The following is a 20794-nucleotide window of genomic DNA, read 5'->3' as shown; positions in this document are numbered from 1 at the left end:
GATTGATGAAACCATTGGCTATTTCAGTGATGGACTGAACCTCCAGACCCTCTTCCCTCCTGGAGGTGGAGGGCATGGCCTGAAAATTCCAACTCTCTAATCACTCTTTTGGTTTCCCTGGCAACCAAGCCCCCTCTCCCCTAATCCTTAGGGGTTTCCCAAAAGTCATTTTAATTAACATAAACTCTGGTTTGATTGAAAGGGATTTGTTATGAATAACAAAAAACACTCATTTCACCTTTATTGCTCTCATTACTTAAGAAGTTGCAGTGGTTTTAGAAGCACCGGGCCATGAAGAAAGACCAAATATATATATTTCTTCTTATAAATCACGTATTGTAGCAGTTCTCTTTAGTCTCCTATAATCTGGAACAGTTCCTCGGCCTTTTTCTTTTATGACTTTGACAATTACATGGAGGGATGTTTTAAATTAAACAAACCTGTTAAAGAGCTGGGAGAAAATACATGTTGTTATCTTTTGTTTATGTAAGAAAGACTTTTGCAAAAGAGACCTTAAAGAGATTCCAGCCATAGATTTGACTTTCTAAAAAATTTAAAATTCCTATATGATCAAAACAATCTACCAACCAACCAACCAACCAACCAAATGAATCCCAACTAAATCCAGGAACATTTGCCGTGAATAGGACAGACATAAAGCTTTTTCCAGGCAAGCAAACAACAAAAAACCCAACATTTTATCAAAGTAGGCATAGGACATGAATAGGCATTACACAAAAGAACAAATACAAATAGCCAGTAACATAAAAAACAACTCTATGGGCATTCGAATGAATGCAGACCAAGCCAGTGGGGGACTTGCATTCATTTTTTTTTTTTTTTTGAAAAATTGATGAAATTATTGGGAATGATTCTCCACTGTCTGCAAGGGAGGGGAAAGGGGTATTCTCTCACACTGAAGATTTAGTGTTATGAGTTCTGTGGCAGATTAACTGCTATAGGTTTGTGCATTGTAGTTTACCGGTTTTTATTTCACTTAATTTTGTTTTAATAATGCTCCCACATTTGTGTAGAAGAGGAAGAAACTTTAGCCTCCTAGGTTCTTTTGGCTGGTCTAATACTTAAATTGATGTGAGACAAATTAACAAGAGAAGATAACCAAATTTAATTGCATACAGTACACATGGGAATCCCACCTACACGAGAGGTTCCAAGACAGAGTTGAAATGAGGTACTAGTATATGTGACATTTTGGGCTAAGGATGAGGTAAGGCACTTTGGGGCTTCAGAGGGGAGGAAGGTCATTGCGGTTGTTAACAGATGTTCAGTAATAAGTAGTTTGCCCTGCCATATAGATTGGTCAACACAGTTATTTCTGGTGATCATTCTTATTATGGGCAAGGCCCCTAAATTAAATTCTTGAAGGGAGAGGTAAAATTTTCTCACGAGTCTCAGGTTCTTGACTCCCTTCAGCTCAAAATAATTCACATGCCAAAGAGGAACATTTTGAGGAGGCATTGTCTAAAGCCCTATACTTGTAAATAATAGACATACCTCTTTAAGAAAACATGCCTTTAGATCATTGAAGGGAACCTATTTACATCCAAAAGGCTTCTTTAGAAAAGATTAAGAGAAGGATTTCTTTCACTAATGAGTGACCTTTTTGGTTAAATATGAGTTGATTTTTCAGGAAAATAAATAGTAGTTTACAGGTAGAGTGAAGTGCACCTGGGTGTTGGCATGGGTTGGGGTTGGTTGTGGGTTCTGGAATAAGTCCTATCTTAATTCTGGTCACCAGCCCCAAAGAGTCAGGGGCAGTCTTCAGCTTTGGGAGAGATGGGGTTGTTTGAGGGATATGATAGCAGAGAGGATAGTCTGGAGACTACTTTGCTTCTGTGAACTTGAGATCCCAATGACCACAGAGGTAGGAGTGGGGAAAAGTGATGACTGGGAGAACGAGGAAGCTCAGCTGAATCTGGTGACTGGTAGATCATATGTGGGAGGTAATGGACAATGAAGGAATGAATGACAGGCTCCTTGGCAGAAACAGGGCTGGCCAGAGGGAGTCCCCATTTAGAGGAGGGCCCTGAGGCTTTTACTCCTCCAGCCAGGTTTGCCGCGATGTGGTCCACTCACCGTGTTGGGATGAGAAGACTGTGAGGTGAGGCGTGTTGAAGATTGGAGCTTGAGGAGAAGTTAGCTGGTGATGCGGATTCGGTGAGAGGAAAAAGCTGAGAGTTAGATGCTCAGAGACCGAAAAGGAGTCTTGGTCAAAAGAAGCCCAGAACGGGAGAGTCTGGGAGCATGGCAGCCAGAAGACTTCAGTATTTATGGTGTGGTCATAACTGGCCTTATCTGGCTTTCTTAGCAGAGGGAAGCTTCTCTTTCAGAGGAACTTGTCCACCTTATTTTTTCCTTCTCAAGCAGATGGCTTACTCCCTCTACTTCCCTCTGATCTTTCCTCACCCCATTATTCATCCTAGGAAGCTTAACCCTTTCCATACAGTGTCATCCTTCTGCCTCAGGATACCCCCTTCCAGCCCAGCCCACCTTACCCTCATTCTCAGAGGAAGAGATGCCATCTCTGCTGTGAAAGTTGCCCTCATTTGTCCAGTCGAGCCTCACCCTGCCTCCCTCCTGGGAAACTCGCTGCTTCCCTTACACTTCCCCCCCCTCAGAGATGTGAGGAGCGGACCTGGAGTTCCTCCTCAGCCGAGTCAGAGGGGAATGAACTTCCGCGGGTCTCACTTCAGCATTTTAACTTTTATCTTCTCTACTCTTCAAAATACGTAAGAAGATGGTTCTGAACTGGTTTTCAAACCATGGACTCCAACAAGGAATGGGGATGCTCTTCCGCTCCCCATCCCCAGCCTTCTGAAAATAGGGGTGTCTAGCTCTTTATAATTCTGACTAAGAATTCGTTTGGTAAAGTGTTTTGTGGGTTAAAGTGTTTTGTGAGCCACTGGTTTTAACAATAACTCATGGCACATTCTTCCATGAGTTAAACCCCCTATATGTTAGCACCTTAGAGTGTCTCATAACATGGAGAACCTGAAGGAATGTATGTTATGTTGTAGATTGTTTACTTTTATAGCTTATCACTGGAAAGAGATGAAAACATTGCAAGGTAAAAATAGTTTAAAATAAAATTATTCCTGTAAATAACTGACATAAAAATCTTGACCTACTTGTCTTCAGAATGAGGCCTGTGTCCCAGAAGCTTCAGGCTGACCTCAAGGGAAATTTGGCAGTCTTCAGAAAAGAATGACCTGGCAAATGCACTACTTAAAACGAAGTCTAATTTCGGGCCTCCATTAGAAAACGAGGAAGCCACGTATTGCATAGTCAAGTGTAAACAAATAGATTTTAATAGTAGTTTTCGTGTTTGCACATATATATATACGTGTAATTTCTCCATGATGTAAATTATTTATGTTCTTAGAAACACTTCAGTCTATTACTCCTGTTCTGTTTGATAATGTAATGATACATTGCTGGGATTTTCAGGTTTAGATGCATTATTAGAGTTTCTCTGCAGTATCCTAGGCAGACAGAACACCAAAATTTCCCTCCTCCCTTTTACCTTCAAAAATGCTCTATACAGGTGCATATCCATGTACGCGTAGGTGTGTGCGCATGCACACTCATTAGCAATGGCCTGTGACCTTGGGCCCATCACTCTGCCTTCCCATTACTTTTCCACATTAGAAAGGAACTTAAGTTGGGTGGCCTCTGCCCGTGTCATTTTAAGCTCATTAATCTTCATGGACCTTTGAAGGCCCACTCTCTTGGGTATTTAATCCTCCTCACTCTCTAAAGTTGCTTTCGATCCGATATCTTAGTTCGAGTTCTTGCAGAAGCAGGCTGCAAGACAAGGATTTGAGTGCAAATAGTTTATTTGGGATGAAGTTGGGGAGTGGAAACGTGAGACAGGGAGGATAAGGTGGTCACTAAAGGGTGAGTTACTAAGTCAGCTCTCACTGTGGGCAGCTGGTGCTTAAGTCTGGGGGAAAATGCGGGAGCCAGTGTAGAATGGTTACCTCACAGTTATTCCATCTGAGGGGTGAGGGAGGGCAGTTTATACTCTAACTTCTCTAGTCTTGGTTGAAGGCTGCTCTTGAGGGGCAAGAGGGTGGCAGAGCTGATTACTAGTACAGGGACAGGAAGCCAGGGGGTGTGCTCTGGAGTAGTAGGGAAGGGATTATGGGTAGGGCACTCCCAGCATTTTTCTATCCCAGGCTCCTGATTGAGATTGTGGTTTAATGACAAGGTGTCTGGAGTAGACTGACGCAGGTGACACCTTGAAGTATTCCTCAATAACCTTCAGTTCCACCTTCCTTTAAAAAGTCAAGGAAAAGCCTGTCACTCTTGTCCATATTTCGTCTTTCTAGATCATCTCAAGCACTTCTTTATCTAAGCTTTTTTGTTTTTTTGTTAATCCTCACCTGAGGACATTTCCCCCCATTGATTTTTAGAGAGAGTGAAAGGAAAGGGAAGGGAAAGGATAGGGGAGGGGAGGAAGGGGGAAAGAGAGAGAGGGAGAGAGAGGGAGAGAGGGGGGTGGAGACATCAATGTGAGAGATACATTGATTGGTTGCCTCTTGCACATGCCCCATTGGGGGCCACGATTGAACCTGCAAACCAAGGTACGTGCTCCTGACCTGGAATAAAACCAGACTCTTTGGTGCTTGGGCTGATGCTCTAACCATTAGAAACACGAGCCGGGGCGTATGTCTAAGCGTTTTAAACCAGCACACCAAGAGCAACACCTAAGAGGAACGAGCCCATTAAGGGGCCAGCATAGTGATAGGTGCTGGGGACACAGAAGTGAGAGACGTGATCCTGGCCCGCAGGAACTCGAGGGCTAGTGGGTGAGTATTGGATGGCTTAGCTAGATGGCCTTTTCAAGTGGGAAAGGACTTGAAGTGAATCAACTAATCATAAAAAATTTGTGGGTGCTTTAGAATTTGGGTCCAACATTCTTCCCTTTTAGACCCTGGTTCTTCCTTATTAGCTGAGTGACATTGGGATGAAACAGCATTCAATCTCTCTGAGCCTCAGTTTCCTCAGCTATAATATGGGATTACTGATAACCTACTTTATGGGACTGAGGATTAAATAAGATAACCTTGGTTAGGCTTATATGTATGCATAGAAGTCCTTTGGTTGATCTCTGGGAATAGGAGGATGAGGACAATTATGTGATACCATAACCAATAAAGAAATTTAAAAGAAAATCAATGTAAAAAAAAAAGATAACCTTGAAAAATGGATTACATTTGGGTAGATTAGAGGCATGGGAGAGAGGAATGTCAATGGATAGGTCACTTAACTATAGTAAGGTGATACAACAGAGGTAGGAAACGTGGTTTTGGAGGCTTGGTCATGGAGGATGTTGAATCTCAAGCTCCATTAGGAACTTTGCTGCAGAGACTGAGGTTTCCATGTGTCTCAGAAAGGCTGAGGGAAAGGGTCTTCATTCAGTCTTTACACTAATATGATATTCTTGTCCCACTTAACTATTCACAGGATCTAGAACTAAACTTTCAGGGAGTTTAGTTTTAATGACCTTCAACTATAGACCCCCAAATCCTGGATCTACCTCTAGGACCACAGAACCCTCTTGATGTGGTGGATAATTTGCTTATATGGAAATATATAAGAATTTAGCACCATCACGACCAGACTTAGAACAGCCACTGGTCCATTTTTGAGGCTAAGGCTCAACAAGGTGGCAGTCTCTTAATTACAAGTCGGTTTTGTGAGAATACTTAGGTCTTACGGGGTTCAGAAATATCCTCCACTTACCATGCAGTCTAATGGATTGGTGTCCTGGAAGGTTCGTGAGAGAGAACCTCCTATTTTCAAGTCAAGATGGTTTGCGATTTCCAACTAACTTATCACATATGTTCCTTTGATCTTTGTCTTAAGCTGCTCACGTTTCCCACTTGGAGAATGTGTCCGAGGAAGAAATGAACAGACTCCTGGGGATAGTGTTGGATGTGGAATATCTCTTTACCTGCGTCCATAAGGAAGAGGATGCAGACACCAAACAAGTTTATTTCTACCTATTCAAGGTGCGATTTCAACATTTTAAAAGGCTCTTCTTCTTTCTCTCATGGTTCGAATGTGCGTAGTTTCTGTACCCCAGGTCACGGGTGGGAAGGCTCTCAGCTCATGATACATTTTGCCCTCAGGGTTTGCTGAAGCATGCGTTTCTTCATGACACACCATACGTTGGACACATGACTCTGCTTGAGAGCCTTTATACGTGTATGCCTTTATTTGCTTATGCTTACAGATTTCTTTCCATCCATCCACCCATCCATCCATCCATCCATCCATCCATCCATCCAACAAGTGTTTACTGCACACCTGCTCTGTGCATGGCACTCATGTAGGCATGAGGGATAGATCAGTGGGCAAAACAAAGCCTTTGCCCTCGTGGAGTTGACATGTCCGTAGAAGAGGCAGACAACCAACAAGTAAATAATATATTTGCAGGTGGTGCTAAGTGCTGTGAAGAGAAACAAAGTAGGGTAAGTGGAATCAGAATGGCAGGGATGGTAGTGGGTGGGGGGATACAGTCGTGAGGAAGGGCAGTTAGCGAAGGCCTCTCTGAGATGGCGGCTGAGCGGAAACGCAAATGGGGCGATAGGAGCCATCCCTGAGAGGGGCTGGGGGAAGAGCCTTCCAGACGTCGGAGAGAACAGGATGTAGACTGTGCACCCAGTGAGCTTGACGTGATGTGGGAGCAGCAAGGAGGCCAGTGTGTGGAGCCCAGTGGGCAAGGGGAGGCTGGGAGAGGATGGGGTTAGAGGGTGGCCCGAGCGCCTTGGCTCTTATGCTTCAAGGGGAGCAATCGAGTTTCCACATCTGTTTAGGCATCTTACCACTGGGCGCTGGGTCTTGTTGACACTAGTCACTGATGATCACCACCACTCCCCATGGCTGCCTCTTCGTGGCTCTGCCTCGGCTCCCTTGGGTCGTGTCCTTTCCTCTCCACAGATACATGTCCCCCAGGTATTGCATGTATTGCAGTCAGGACTGACAGATGTGGGAGGGAAACTCGTGGTGGGAACAGATAGAAAAACTTCAGGTTGCTAAACATAGATTCAGAAAGAAGGCTGACAGAGGAATAATTTTTTAAAAACACCGGTTATTGAAGGCACTGTTAATTATGTCAGCGGTCGCCAACCTTTCGGACCTCACGGACCACCAGTGGTCCGCGGACCACTGGTTGGCGACCGCTGAATTATGTTGTGAGTGTGTAACCTTTATAAGGATCTTTAAAAACAAATACAAAAACCAAAACACTCCACTCAGAGCTCACAGCCAGGACACACTTGCTTCTTCTATTGAGTGCTGGGCTTCATTGTAAATGAGAAGGACAGATACATTTTCCATTGAGTTCCCTCTTTTGCTTTGGTTGCTAGGAATCTCAGTGAAAATTTTGTGTCCAATTTCTATAGCTTTTTTTTGGGTCTGAATTTACTTGATATGTCATTTTCCCTTCTCCCTTTTTATTAACTAATAGTGTGTTTGGGGTAGATAGGGGATGGTGGGAGGGAGAATTATATTTTTAAATTTTGGGGTCATTTGGGGATATTAACTATAAAAAGGGTAATTGGGAGGAGAAAGAGAGAGAGAAGAAGATGAGGGAGGGAGGGAGGGAGGGAGAGAGGGAGGGAGGGAGAGGGAATATGAATGAGTAGCTGAATTCCCCACAGCCTTCAGCAGGCACTGGGCTACTCCAGGTGGCAGCTTGTTGACATGGCTGTGAGGCCTGAGTCATCACATTGAACCCTGGCAGGTTCGTACTGTTTAGAGCTTCTTTGGAAAAAGATCTTCGTTGGAGAAAAACAACGCCTGCTTGACTGCAGCTATTATTTGCCTTGGAACTAAGCTCCCTGGCAGTCCCCCGCTGCCCTGTTGGAAGTGAAGGTGGTATCAACGTTTCCATCCTGTCAGCCTCCTCTCGATTCTGTTTATAACCAACCAAATAGGCCGGAAAGCACTGCTCTGCTTGGAAGTACATTTTCTCTCTCTTTTTTACCTCCCTCATCTCCAACAGGGCAAATATATTTGCTTGAGGAACCAAATCCAAAATATTCAGTATTATCCCCCACCTCCTCCCCCCGCCAATTATTCTTTGGGCAAAGTAAGTTCTAAATCACCCTTCCTTAGCTTTTGAAAGGCAATTCCTGTGTCTTATATGTCTCAATAATGAAATTAAAATGTGTTATGTATTTTAGTAGCATTAGAAAACCTTCAGTCTTAGATGTTGAAAATAAACTCTGTGAAAAGCTGCTTTCTAAAGCTCAGTGTATCCTAGCTGTCTGTGAATGGGGCTCTGGAGCCTAGCTATCTGGGTTCAAACCCAGCCCCCATCACTTACTAAATGTGACCTTGGGCAAGTCATTTTCCCTCCGTTTCCTTATCTGTAAAATACAAACAATAATAGCACCTACATCAAAAGATTGCTCTGACTATTAAATTAGAAAATATATACAAAGAACTACAAAGAGTGCCTGGCAAAATTAAGGATGCAAATGCTTGCTGCTATTATTAAATGTCGTTTATATGCCCATTTATCCCAGCTTCATTCTTTTGTAGGAAATGAGATTCAACATCTCCCCAATCCATCAGTTTATCTCTGTTTGAAACCCCCAATGGGCCAAGTTCCCAAATGGTCTTATTTTTACTGGGCAAAAAAAAAAAAAAAAAAAAAAAAAGTAGGCAACCAGAATGATTTGTATTTAAATTTCATGGAAAATTTATATATATTGTTAAAATCACTTACTGCACATTCTTCTTGGTAAAGATGGACATAATACATCCTCAGGATCAACAAATGATGTACCCTAATAATTTACAGGGCCCTTGTAGGACACACCCAGTGGGGACACATGGTGACCTTCAACCGTGGGGGTTCATTTTCATTAACCCCTGGGAGAATGATTGCCTTGTTTTGTTTCTGTTGAAAAGGCAGTAAGTGGAGAGAGGAGGACAAAAAGTAACTTAAATAGATTCAGGGTCATATATCATAACAGACCCACATGTAAAGGTTACAGAAGATTCAAGCAAAGGTGGAAGGTAAAGAATTTCAATGTTAAATTTATTTTTAAATCAGGTCTTGATTAGTGGCTCTCTGTTCTCTTTCTCTCTGCTGTTTGCTCTTGGAGGGCTTGACATTCCAGGGGCAGGGATTAAGAGCAGTGTTTTGTTTAGTGGGTATTGAGATGCCAGAATGCTTGGCCTGCATTCCGTGGATGGAGAGGAAATGAAAAAAGACCGCAACAGTGAAAGATGCCAGTTGAGAGCCCTGCAAAATTCCTTCCCAAAGAGGCTGGGCCCCATAGATTATGCCTATGACGTACAGCTGCTACAGCCAGACCCCACCCCACCCCACCCCCACCTCCTTTGGGCAAAATGGACCTCAGCCTTCCAGGGGCTTAAACAAGGCCCTCTGGAGTGGCAGCCCACCTGCAGTGTTCTAGATGGGCGTGTGCAAAGTTTGCATGGTGTACACAGGCCTCTGGGTCAGTGGAAAGCCAGAAACAGAGTGGGGAGAGGGGACAGGGAGTGGATAGAGGGGTCTGGTGGCCACTGCTGGGAGCTCTAGGATGCCCAGAAGGTGAAATGTGTCCAGTTCCTCATAGCTCTGGCCATGGGTGTGAAGGTAAACTTGGGTTACCTGGTAGTCACCCATTTCATTGATTTAAGGACTTATTTGCATGTCGTTGAGATAAATAGAATATGGTGGCTTCCCTTCAAAGGCTGTGTGTGTGTGTGTGTGTGTGTGTGTGTGTGTGTGTGTGTGTGAGAGAGAGAGAGAGAGAGAGAGAGAGAGAGAGAGAGAGACAGAGAGAGACAGAGAGAGAGACAGAGACAGGCAGAGAGGCTTTGATTGATTTTCAAAATGATTTCTTTGCAGCTCTTGAGAAAATCTATTTTACAAAGAGGAAAACCTGTGGTTGAAGGCTCTTTGGAGAAGAAACCCCCATTTGAAAAACCTAGCATTGAACAGGTAAAAAGAAAGAAGAGAAGCCCCTTTCTTACTGCTTTAAGGTTGAACAAGCCTTTGAATCTTCCTTTCACGTCCTTTTTCTGTCCTCCATACCTGATCTAGAGATGTTCACCAAGGCTGTAGAAACTGTCTTGGACCCTTTGGCTCAGAAGTGAATACTTAATTTAATAAATGATCTAGCTTTTGTCTTTTAGGGTTGCTCTGTTCTCAGAATTCACTGTGTGCTTGGGGAAGAAAACAATTAAGTAGAACATGTTGTTCGTAAAAACACATGAAATGTGCTTTTCCTTGCTGTTGATGTTTAAAAATTGAGTCTTTGTCCTTTTGCTCGGCACTGTCTGAAAAAGACTATTGAGGTGAAGGAATTCAGTAGCAATGTGAAAAACATTGTAAGTCCAGCAAAATATGCAGTAAAGAGATTTTTTATGTCCAGAAATTGACTTCCTGCTGCATTGTGATTCCTGGAAGGAAGTCAATTTACTCAGGGAATCTGTTGACATGTGTAGACTTTTTGTGTTAGGTGTTGTTATTATCTTTCATCAGCATCACTTTTATAGCCTATCACTGATCGGCTGACTAAATCTCATCCTGGACTGAATTTCTTGATGAGGATGATTACAGAAGATCATGGTGATATCAGAGTCCTTACAAATAAATGTATTTTTATCAGTCAGTTTTCAGTAGAAGGAATTTTGTCTCCAAATTGTATTAAATAAGAATCCATTGTCCTTTTATTTGACATTAGAGTAAATGGGAGTGTTCTACGAAAAGATTAAATTAATCCACAGATTTTTTTTAAAAAGCTCATAATTTTGAATTAGTTTTTTTTTTTTTTTTAGCTTTCTGAAACTGAGAGTGATAATAAAGAGTTTAAATTCTAGTGGAGTTTAAATTCAATGGAAGGTGTACTAGTAGCCTTTTCATTAAAATTTTGCTAAGGCAAAAACATTATATCTATCCAAGATCATCATTATAGGTGAGCCACTGTGTTGAGAGTACAGCAAGAATTAATTCTGCAAAACAGTCCTATTTTATTGTTGAAGGGGTTTTGACCTTTTCCGCCTGCGATTTTGGTTTTCTTTTTAACCTGTCAGGATTGCAGCAGGCGTAGAATTGCAACTCGCAGCCTCTCTGTCTTGTCACTTTTCATTCGCTGTGATCTGAGGCACGATTCCCTCTGGGCATTCCTTTTTTCTAATAGGGTAAAGGAAGATTTTTGTGACTAGAGAAATGTCTTCTTTGCTAAGACACCATCTATGGTGCTGACTCTGTGGGTGTTCAGAATTAGTGTGATTGCACAGTTACATGAATAAATTGCCTTCCTTCCTTTTAAGGGTGTGAATAACTTTGTACAGTACAAATTCAGTCACCTGCCATCCAAAGAAAGGCAGACAATAGTGGAGTTGGCAAAAATGTTCCTGAACCGCATCAACTATTGGCATCTGGAGGCACCATCTCAACGAAGGCTGCGATCTCCCAATGATGATATCTCTGGATACAAAGAGAACTACACAAGGTAATCAGGTGACCAGTTCTTTTCCTGTGGCACATTGGACACATAAAATTGCTACTTGTTTCTGCAAGCTAGGGCTGTCCGGTTATCATGGTGACATCAACTAGAGAGAATGTCTCCAGACTCCTACTTTTCTTTTAATGTTTTTATTTTATTTTTATTTTTTTTGTTGGTTTTAGAGAGAGGAAGGGAGAGGGAGAGAAGGATAGAAACATCAATGATGATGTTTCAGGGCACATTCCTGTGTTGCGGTTGGGGGCATGCAGGAGGCAGCTGATCAATGATTCTCTCTCATCATCAATGTTTCTATCTCTCCCTCTCCCTTTTCCTCTCTGAAATCAATGGAAAAAAAAAAAAGCAGTGAATATAATAGAGCTAAATAACTTTTTTTAAAGAAGGAAAGATCATCCTAGTCCCAGCATCATGACAGAACTAATATCATTAAATATATTATCTTCCAGTCTTTGCCCCTGTAAGTAAATATTTCATATTCGTTAGAATGAAAGAAAATAGAGTTTTCATCCTTTTGTCTCCCCACTTAACATAATCTCACACTGGTTACATTACAGTCTGTTGAGTTGATGTACCATAATTTACCTAACCATTTTCCTATAACTCTGCAAGTATTCTTTTGCACATTTTTTTCTAAAGTGGGAATTTATTTTTATTGCTTATGATCTGCAAAACAATAAAATTGCCTTTAAAAATCTTAAACATGGGCCATACAAAATAGAATGACCTATATTTGTTTTCATTAAAGTAAGAAGGTGTCTTGGATTATCCATTCCATTCACCTTTTTATACCTTTTGCCATCGATTTTTGTAGTCACAGCAAGCTTGCTTCAGAGGGTATTATGGAGCATATATGTGTTTATGCTTTAAAGTATGGAGTGTTTTTCGATAGCCTGTAAAGACCCCTTGTCCCAGGTTATTTTCTGTAATAGCAGATGACATGCAGGAATGGATATAATTTAAGATAAGCCTTCCTTTCTGATAACTGGCCTGATTTCAAGATAAATACGCCTTTTCCCTTTCTTCCCCCCTTTTATAGTATATACAGTTTGAATTATAAAGTATTTTCTCCTAATTACTGATTTTTAGAGGGATTACAGATTTCATCAAAATCAATTTAAAAAAAATATTTTATTGATTTTTTACAGAGAGGAAGAGAGAGGGATAGAGAGCTAGAAACATCGATGAGAGAGAAACATCGATCAGCTGCCTCTTGCACACCCCCTACTGGGGATGTGCCCGCAACCAAGGTACATGCCCTTGACTGGAATCGAACCTGGGACCCTTGAGTCCGCAGGCTGACGCTCTATCCACTGAGCCAAACCGGTTTCGGCAAAAATCAATTTTTAAATTAAATATTCATATCTGCACCTCCATTTCAGAATTTTACATTAACAACAATTCCTCTATTTGTTGTAATTGTTGTTTAAAATAAGAGTTGAGATAATAAATTTCTAAAACATAAATATCTTCTAACCTCATCTGTGGACGATTGACAAAGCTGAATGTTTGTCAGCGCCGAACCCCTGAAAGTATTTGCCACTCTTAACAGAGGAAAGATTGTTCCATCAAGAAGGAGAATTAAAGGTGAAGTAGCATGGAAGATATTACAGTATTTTAGAAAGCAGAATATAAACACTATTAGCACTTAGGATTTACCAAGAAATGGGTAGAATTTAGGAATACTTAAGGAATAGTAAAAATAGAAATGAAGCTTGGAATGAGGGATGGGTTTGAATCATGGCTCCATTTCTTCCTGGTTTTGGGTGCTTTAGACCAGTCACTTCACCTCCTTGACCTTCATTTGCTTCCTCTGTCCAAGTGTCAGACGTGCTGTGAGTGTTCCATGAGGTGGTTTGTGTGTAGTTTCTGGCACTCAGAACAGGTGCTGGAAAGATGCTAGTCATCGATTTCCTCCCACACATGCTGTTGCCTAAAACTCAGTCAGTCCCTGCCAACATGGAATTCTTAAGCTAGAGCACATACAATGGAATGAGTGCGCTTATTGGAGTATCACTTTAGAAACTAAGGTGATAAGGAGAAAGACAGCAGCAGGGTCCTCTCCAGCCCAGCATCCTGAGCCAACAGCTGAGGCAGAGGAGTGGAGTCCAACAGCGATGAAGAGAAACCGCCGAGAGACTGAAATGAATACGCCCCGATGAGTTCTGAAACCTGCTGATTTCTAGGTAGAATGTAGACCAAGAGTCTCTGTTAATAATAAATAAGGAAATGAAGGCAGATAACACCTCCCCCGCTTCCCCACCATCACGCCATGTTGACAAAGAAAGGGAAGTAGAGACAACCTGCGAAAATTATGAGAACAGTTGCTTCAGAGTCAACCTCACTGTCATGACTACTTGGGAATTGAAAAAAACCACACACCACTGCGACATGGTGGCTCACTGATACCAATCTCCTAAAAAATAGGTAATATTACAGGCTGCAGGCACCACTAGACTTTATCTTGATGTGTAAGCGAGCCTTAGGACCTGTACCGCTGGCTCAGCATAGAATTTACAGCAATTGCTGCGATTAGAACAAAGGGGCTGAAAACTTCTGGCGCTCACAGCAGCATGGAAATGGGGTGAACTAGGATTCTCTGTGGAAAAGACTGGGCTCAGCTGAAACCGGTTTGGCTCAGTGGATAGAGCGTCGCCTGCAGACTGAAAGGTCCCAGGTTCGATTCCGGTCAAAGGCATGTACCTTGGTTGCAGGCACATTCCCAGTAGGGGTTGTGCAAGAGGCAGCTGATCGATGTTTCTCTCTCATCGATGTTTCTAACTCTCTATCCCTCTCTCTTCCTCTCTGTAAAAAATCAATAAAATATATTTAAAAAAAAGAAAAGAAAAGACTGGGCTCAGAAAATGATTACAGTCATTACAGAGCCAACCCTTGACATTTTATCCAGTAGAAATTTATGTGTAGATTGAACAGAACTGCTTAAGTGGCTTATATTTTCTGTTCCTTATAAAAGAAAACTATATTTTGTGTTGAAACTATTTGATATTGATGTTAAGTTGTATTTAATAACTAATATAGGTACATATCAAATATACATTATACATATTCCCCCGAAATCACTGTGGTTTTAGAAAAAAAAAATCTGGGCAAAAATTTGAAATCCCCTGAATTTCATGATGGTGCACTAATATAATTCCAAGAAGAGAAATAACTGAAAATATAAGTGTCATAAAAATATGATATATTAAAATACATCTGACCAACAGAACCTGCTGAAGGAAAGTGGGAAATAGTTTGTCTTCGATTCTGAGTTGTGCAGAACTTTTGAAAGTTAATGTCATTTCTAGAGGGGGGAGATGTTTCGTGATACTACAGGGCAAGTTAGATATAACTTAAGTTGATTTTGTGAAAACAGTTTTAGGTAATCGTTGCTCTATGAAGTGTAGCCAGCCAACACGCTTACGGAGTATTCATAATTAGGCATGTAAGTCTAGGACAGTATTTATCAAGAGGCATGGAAAGAACAGTGGACTAGGGAACAGGAGACATAGCTTCTAGTCTGAACTCAAATAGTAATCAGCCGTGAGTTCCGGTGAACTGAGAGAGGCCACTTAAATCCTGAAAACCTTAGGGCTTTCAGTCATCAACTAAGTAGGGTCTCCTGCCCTCAAACTCTCCACGTTTAGTCATGTGTTAAAGAAAGCATGGTAGTTGCAAAGCATCATGATGTAAAAAAAAAAAAATCTGAGTTATTTGAATCATTAGTAAATAGCATACACATGCCATCTCTATTAGGCATGCAAAAATGAATGAGCTTGCCTTTTACTTCTGTTTAGAAGACCCGAAAGCAGTCATTGGGGCAAAATCATTTTCTCCAGTGAAGTCTTTGGAGGAAAGTGTGTACAGAAGCTAGGCACACAAACTCCCATTTTCTTCTTTCCATCTCACTACATGCAATGCCCATGTCATTTATTAAAACGGCACCAGAATGCCACACACTCAGACTCGGTCTCTTTGTCTTATACTGTGTACTTTACAGATTTATAAAATAAGACCCATCTTGGAGGTAAAAACAAAGCTAAAGTAAACTAACATGTATAAACTGAGGTCTGTAAAGCATACTCAAGGAAATGAATGGAAACTTATTATTGGAAAAACGTTTCTAGATAATAACAATCTATGCTCTCTTCCTCCACCCTGGGAAGATGAAATGACCTAGTAAGTTCTGGGTAACATGTTAGGATTTTATGACAGATTTTTTTTTTTTTCTACTACACCCACCAAGATCACTGTTTCTGACTTGACAAAATGCAACACAACACTTAAGATCCCCATTTTGGCATTGTAATTGTAAAATGACATTTCGGTACAAATTATTAAGACAGAAAAGTTGAGTGAAGATTATAAAAGATAGCAAGGTTTTAAGGTTAATTTTATTTTATTTTTACTTTTTAAAAATATATTTTATTGATTTTTTTACAGAGAGGAAGGGAGAGGGATAGAGAGTTAGACACATCGATGAGAGAGAAGCATCGATCAGCTGCCTCCTGCACACCCCCTACTGGGGATGTGCCTGCAACCAAGGTGCCTGCCCTTGACTGGAATCGAACCTGGGACCCTTCAGTCCGCAGGCCGATGCTCTATCCACTGAGCCAAACCGGCTAGGGCTTAAGGTTAATTTTAAATATAAGCAGACAGACTAACACTAATGACAGTTCTCTTTTCCAAAGATGAAAAACCTCACACACACACACACACACACACACACACACACACACACAGGAAATATGAAGCAATACGGAGTAAGAAAGAAAACAACAACACACACAAACAAGCCGGTAAGCACAAGTAAATTAATAATATTCCACTCTTTAGTAAGGGGCTGAGAGTTCCTGGGGAGCTTCCCGGAGCTGCTCGGGCACATTCGAGGTCTTGCCCTCACTTTAAAGACATCAGGAAGACACGGCAGGGTGGCTAGATTTTAATTGTTAGAAAGCAGGCCTGCCCTGGAAGAGGATGTTTAGATCTGTTGCCAAGGAATAAGGATCCGCAGTGAAGTTTCTGACCCTCCTCTGGTCTGGGGCCGCCCGCCCTCTGTGACCCCCACTGTACACGAATGTTGCTGGGTCCTGGGAATGAGATTTTGCAGCTCTGGGAGATCAAAAAGAAAGAGGGTTGATTTTGAATAGCTTCCCTGGGCTGCATGTGCCTTCCGCAGTGTATGCCCTACATAGCCAGTGAACCCCAGAACTGTGGTCAGATCTAGAGAAAGCCCCTGGTTTCCCCTCTGGGCCTGGGCACTCCTCCAGCCTCGTGCAATGCTCCAGCGTGATTTTGACCTTGAGTCTGAGTCATTGAAAATGTACCTAAGCAACAGATGGTGGAAGCTTATTACTTCCTGCATTTTGACTTGAGTTGTGAACAGTCTTGAAGATCTTTATCTTCCCACCAAAGCTTCTGGGGGTGGGGGGATATGTTGCATGCTAGGTAGGCATTTTAAAGAAACCTTAAATTTTATTCAGAGGACTAGATATTGGAAATCTGGTTCTTTCACAAAAGCTTCCCCTGTAATTTCTTCTTTTATCTAAACCGCTATTTATGTGCCAGAAACTCTAATTGCACTTTCCACACGGTAGCCCATATAAATGCTCATAACAACCCAGTGATGTGGGCATCGCTGTCCCCGTTTTACAGGTAAGGAAATGGAGACTTCAGAGCGTAATTAAGTTTCCAAAGTCATGCAACCAGTTAAGTGACAAAGCAGGGAGCTGATCCCGGGCTGTCTGACCGCAGGACATGCTGCAGAGTACTACAGAATGGAACGCTTTCTGTAGAATTGGACCCAAGTGGTGGTATAAGGGCAAGCTAATCTTATTCGCAAGTTTCACCAGCTGGTGGTGATGCCATTGCTTGTCATTGCAGCCCCGGTGTCTTCCGCTGCGGTGAATGGTTTGAGAATAACCATGATTGGATATCTCAGCTGATCTGGGGGTTTAAGAGACATTGATGGCGCTTGTCCCCTCTCGTCACAGGTGGCTGTGTTATTGCAACGTACCGCAGTTCTGCGACAGTCTACCTCGGTATGAAACCACCCAGGTGTTTGGGAGAACACTGCTTCGCTCAGTCTTCACCGTCATGAGACGGCAGCTCCTGGAACAAGCCAGACAGGAAAAAGACAAATTGCCACTGGAGAAACGAACTCTAATCCTCACCCATTTCCCAAAGTAAGGGGGCACCCTTGCAAGTCTTCGTTTCGTCACGGGGCTTGGAGCTGATAGATACCTGCCAAAGCCTGCATCCATAACGAGATCAGGAATGACGGGGAAAAGCTTCCGGGGAGCAGGGACAAAGGGACCCTCTCCTTAGCCCCCTCCCCGCATCCTCTTGGGGATTGCGCAGTCCATCTATTATTAGCTTGAGTTTGTGTTGGCTGCAGTCATACCTCTCTTAGCCCCACCTCATCCCACCTGGGTGTCCTTGTCTCTGAGCTTCATAGAATGGGGTGGTGCTTTTTTGTGTGAAGTCAGCTGCCAGGAAGCTAGAGGGGGATGGAGAAGGGGGGGTAGTGTGTAGAAGCAGTTTCCATCTACTCAGAAGTGGTGCAAGAGAGCTCAAGCGGCTGTTTTTCTTTTTTTTTCCATCCTAGCTCCCCAACCCTTTCTAAGACTGCTGAATGCCTCCTGCCTCCGCTACAGTGGGCCTGCCCCCTCGCCCTTTGTAAACTAGACCCTAAGGGTGGAGCTGGACAGGAAAAGGGGTGCCTCCTTCACAATGATCTTGGTGCCTCCACGCTCAGTTTCATGTAGAATATACACACTCTTGTGCACCTTGCTTCTGGCACCTGCCAGAGCTCCAACACAGGAATAATCACTTAAATATTTTTTCAAATGAAGGCAATGTGTTAAAGACCTGGGAAATGCATTTTCCAGTCTGAGGACCAGATATTTCAGCTCAGAGACTGGCTGCTGGTGAGAAGGGCTGGGTGTGCGGCGGATGGCTTGTCATGGAGCAATGACAGCAAGACAGGAGCAGACGGTTCGTTTTGTGGGTGTCAGTCTGCCTAAAGCAGCGCTTGGAGGGAGGGAAGTTATCCTGTGAGTTACCATGTGAAGAGGCTTTCTAGGTATGATAGAGCCTTCCTTCTCCACACTATTGAGAACTGCTGGTGTAGAGTTTGGCCAATGTTTCAAAACTGGGGTTTTTATGATTAAGTTACTATTACTGGATTACCCAGGTTGTGCCTTAGGAAAGATAATTTTAAACAATAAGTTAGGTCCAAAACAGCAACAAAAATGGTTTTCAGGTAGAAATTGATGGGAAATTTCTTTGTTTTTTTTATGACAATTCCTAAGCCCTAGGTCAGTGGTCGGCAAACCGTGGCTCTCGAGCCACATGCGGCTCTTAGGCCCCTTGAATGTTCTAACGCCACTTCTTCAAAATAGACTCGCCCAGGCCGAAAACCGACTTCTGCGCATGGGCCATGAAGTTTCAGTCGCACTGTACGTGCGCGCCTGCACGTGGTATTTTGTGGAAGAGCCACACTCAAGGGGCCAAAGAGCCGCATATGGCTCTTGAGCCACGGTTTGCCGACCACTGCCCTAGGTAAAGGATGTCTTGGGTGAATCTGATGAGATTTTGCTGAATATCTAACATTCACACGTAGCTCCTAGCATCCTGATTTTCAGTCTTTTGTTTTGAGGAAACCGGCAACTGAGAATGAGGCATGACATGAACAATTTGGCTTCCTCCAGAGGGGAAGATGCAGAAGCATTTAATCTGCAGTGTGGATGTTGCCCCTCAATGGTTTATGAACTCTGGGCATGCTCATCTCTGTCGGTGGCTGCCTTTTAACTAGTCTAAGCGCCTCTCCTTAGAGCTTAAAGCAATCGTCTTACCAATGTCTCTGTTACATTTGCTACAGAAGCAGCATTTTATGTCTTCAAATTATAGTTGTCATTTGGTCTCTAAGCTAAGGGACAAAGAGGATCCCCCCCCGCCCCCCACCGTTGATGGTGCTTAAAGAGAAATTTTAATTACCTTGCTTAGTAACAATTTTCCCCCCATAGCAAATGCATTTCGCTTCTTGCAGATATTTGCTAATTATAGGGTGTTTTGTTCCTTCAGCCCAAAGTTCTGGCATGCTCATGCTATTGAGCTAATCAATGCTGCTTTTTCTTCTCTTTTACTAATGGTAGGGTAAAACTACCACCCTCTTCTCCTTTTAAATCTCTATTCATGGACTAGGACAACATTTGAGGCTGTTAGGCATTTATACCTACAGGTTTGGCAGCAGAGTCACACATGTGTTGAAGCCTGAGGTGATGGTTGAGCCTTGGGCACCGTCGCCAAGTGAGAGCTGCAGCCCCTCCACACCACCCAGGGAGGTCACGTGGTTCTCAGAGGCATTTTCAGGGTCTTCATCCTTGCCTGCCTCCTCTTCATATGCTGCCCTTTCTTCCACTTGGCTTTAACTTGTGCCTTTCCCCCCATCGACCTGCTTACAAGGTTGTTGTCAAAAAGGTTTAGTATCTGTATTTCATTCTAAAAGTGATATTGATGAAAACTTGGTTAAGAAGCAAAACATCAGCCACAGCCCTATCATCAGGGCTTTTCGATATTTCAAAATATTGTCCATGTATTGTGTTCTTTTACTCTCCATACAATTTTGTGTTCCTGTGTTTATAAAACAAGCACTTTTCTGTGTCATTATACGAAACTGTTTTTTTATTATAATGAAATAACAACATATGTGTGTACATATATAACACACCTGTAATTATTTCCCTAAGTTAATGGCATTTTTCTTTTCTGTGCCCAGCTTTGTGAAGAGTGTGCTGATCGTATAATTACTGAACAAAGAAGGAGCCCAGAAAAAGAAAGGGAATTTACTTCTGTGACAGGGCAGTTGGGAAATCTTGAGGGCGGTGTGAGGGAAAGGCAGGTCTGCTTAGGAAAAGGGGAAAAGAATCAGGAACCTCCTCTCCTCTGCGAGATCACAAGTGATCTTAGTAAGGAATTTAGCTCCTGTGGCTGTCTGTCTTAATGTGTGTGGTAAGAAATATACTGAAGTGTTTTAAAACATGCCTTCACGGTGGCTTGCTTAGCAAGGAGAAGTGACTCATGAATTACACCATCGAGTGAGGCTAGGTATTCACTCAGATGGTAGCTTGTGTGTCAATCTTCTATGAGCAGCAAGTCAGAAGACACTTCCTCTCACCCTCCCCTCCCCCTCCCCCCTCCCCCTCCCCCTCTCCCCAGGACCTTTTCCTACCTGTTTTCACTTCCAAGAAACCAACCTCCCTCTCTCCTGAAACGGT

General features: G+C 42.6%; 1 protein-coding gene across 1 annotated transcript in view; it reads left to right on the top strand.

Annotated features, from left to right (window-relative positions):
* The window catches only part of KAT2B (lysine acetyltransferase 2B), an 89112-nt gene that overhangs the window by 36778 nt on the left and 31540 nt on the right, over positions 1 to 20794 (top strand). The window contains exons 3-6 of the mRNA XM_008153493.3: positions 5893 to 6038; positions 9899 to 9991; positions 11326 to 11507; positions 17510 to 17701. Coding sequence (XP_008151715.3) covers positions 5893 to 6038; positions 9899 to 9991; positions 11326 to 11507; positions 17510 to 17701 — 613 coding nt within the window. The remainder of the gene's footprint in view (positions 1 to 5892; positions 6039 to 9898; positions 9992 to 11325; positions 11508 to 17509; positions 17702 to 20794) is intronic.

The sequence above is a fragment of the Eptesicus fuscus genome, chromosome 18, assembly GCF_027574615.1.
Source record: "Eptesicus fuscus isolate TK198812 chromosome 18, DD_ASM_mEF_20220401, whole genome shotgun sequence".
NCBI lineage: Eukaryota > Metazoa > Chordata > Mammalia > Chiroptera > Vespertilionidae > Eptesicus > Eptesicus fuscus.
This window is presented reverse-complemented; position numbering and strand designations above follow the sequence as displayed.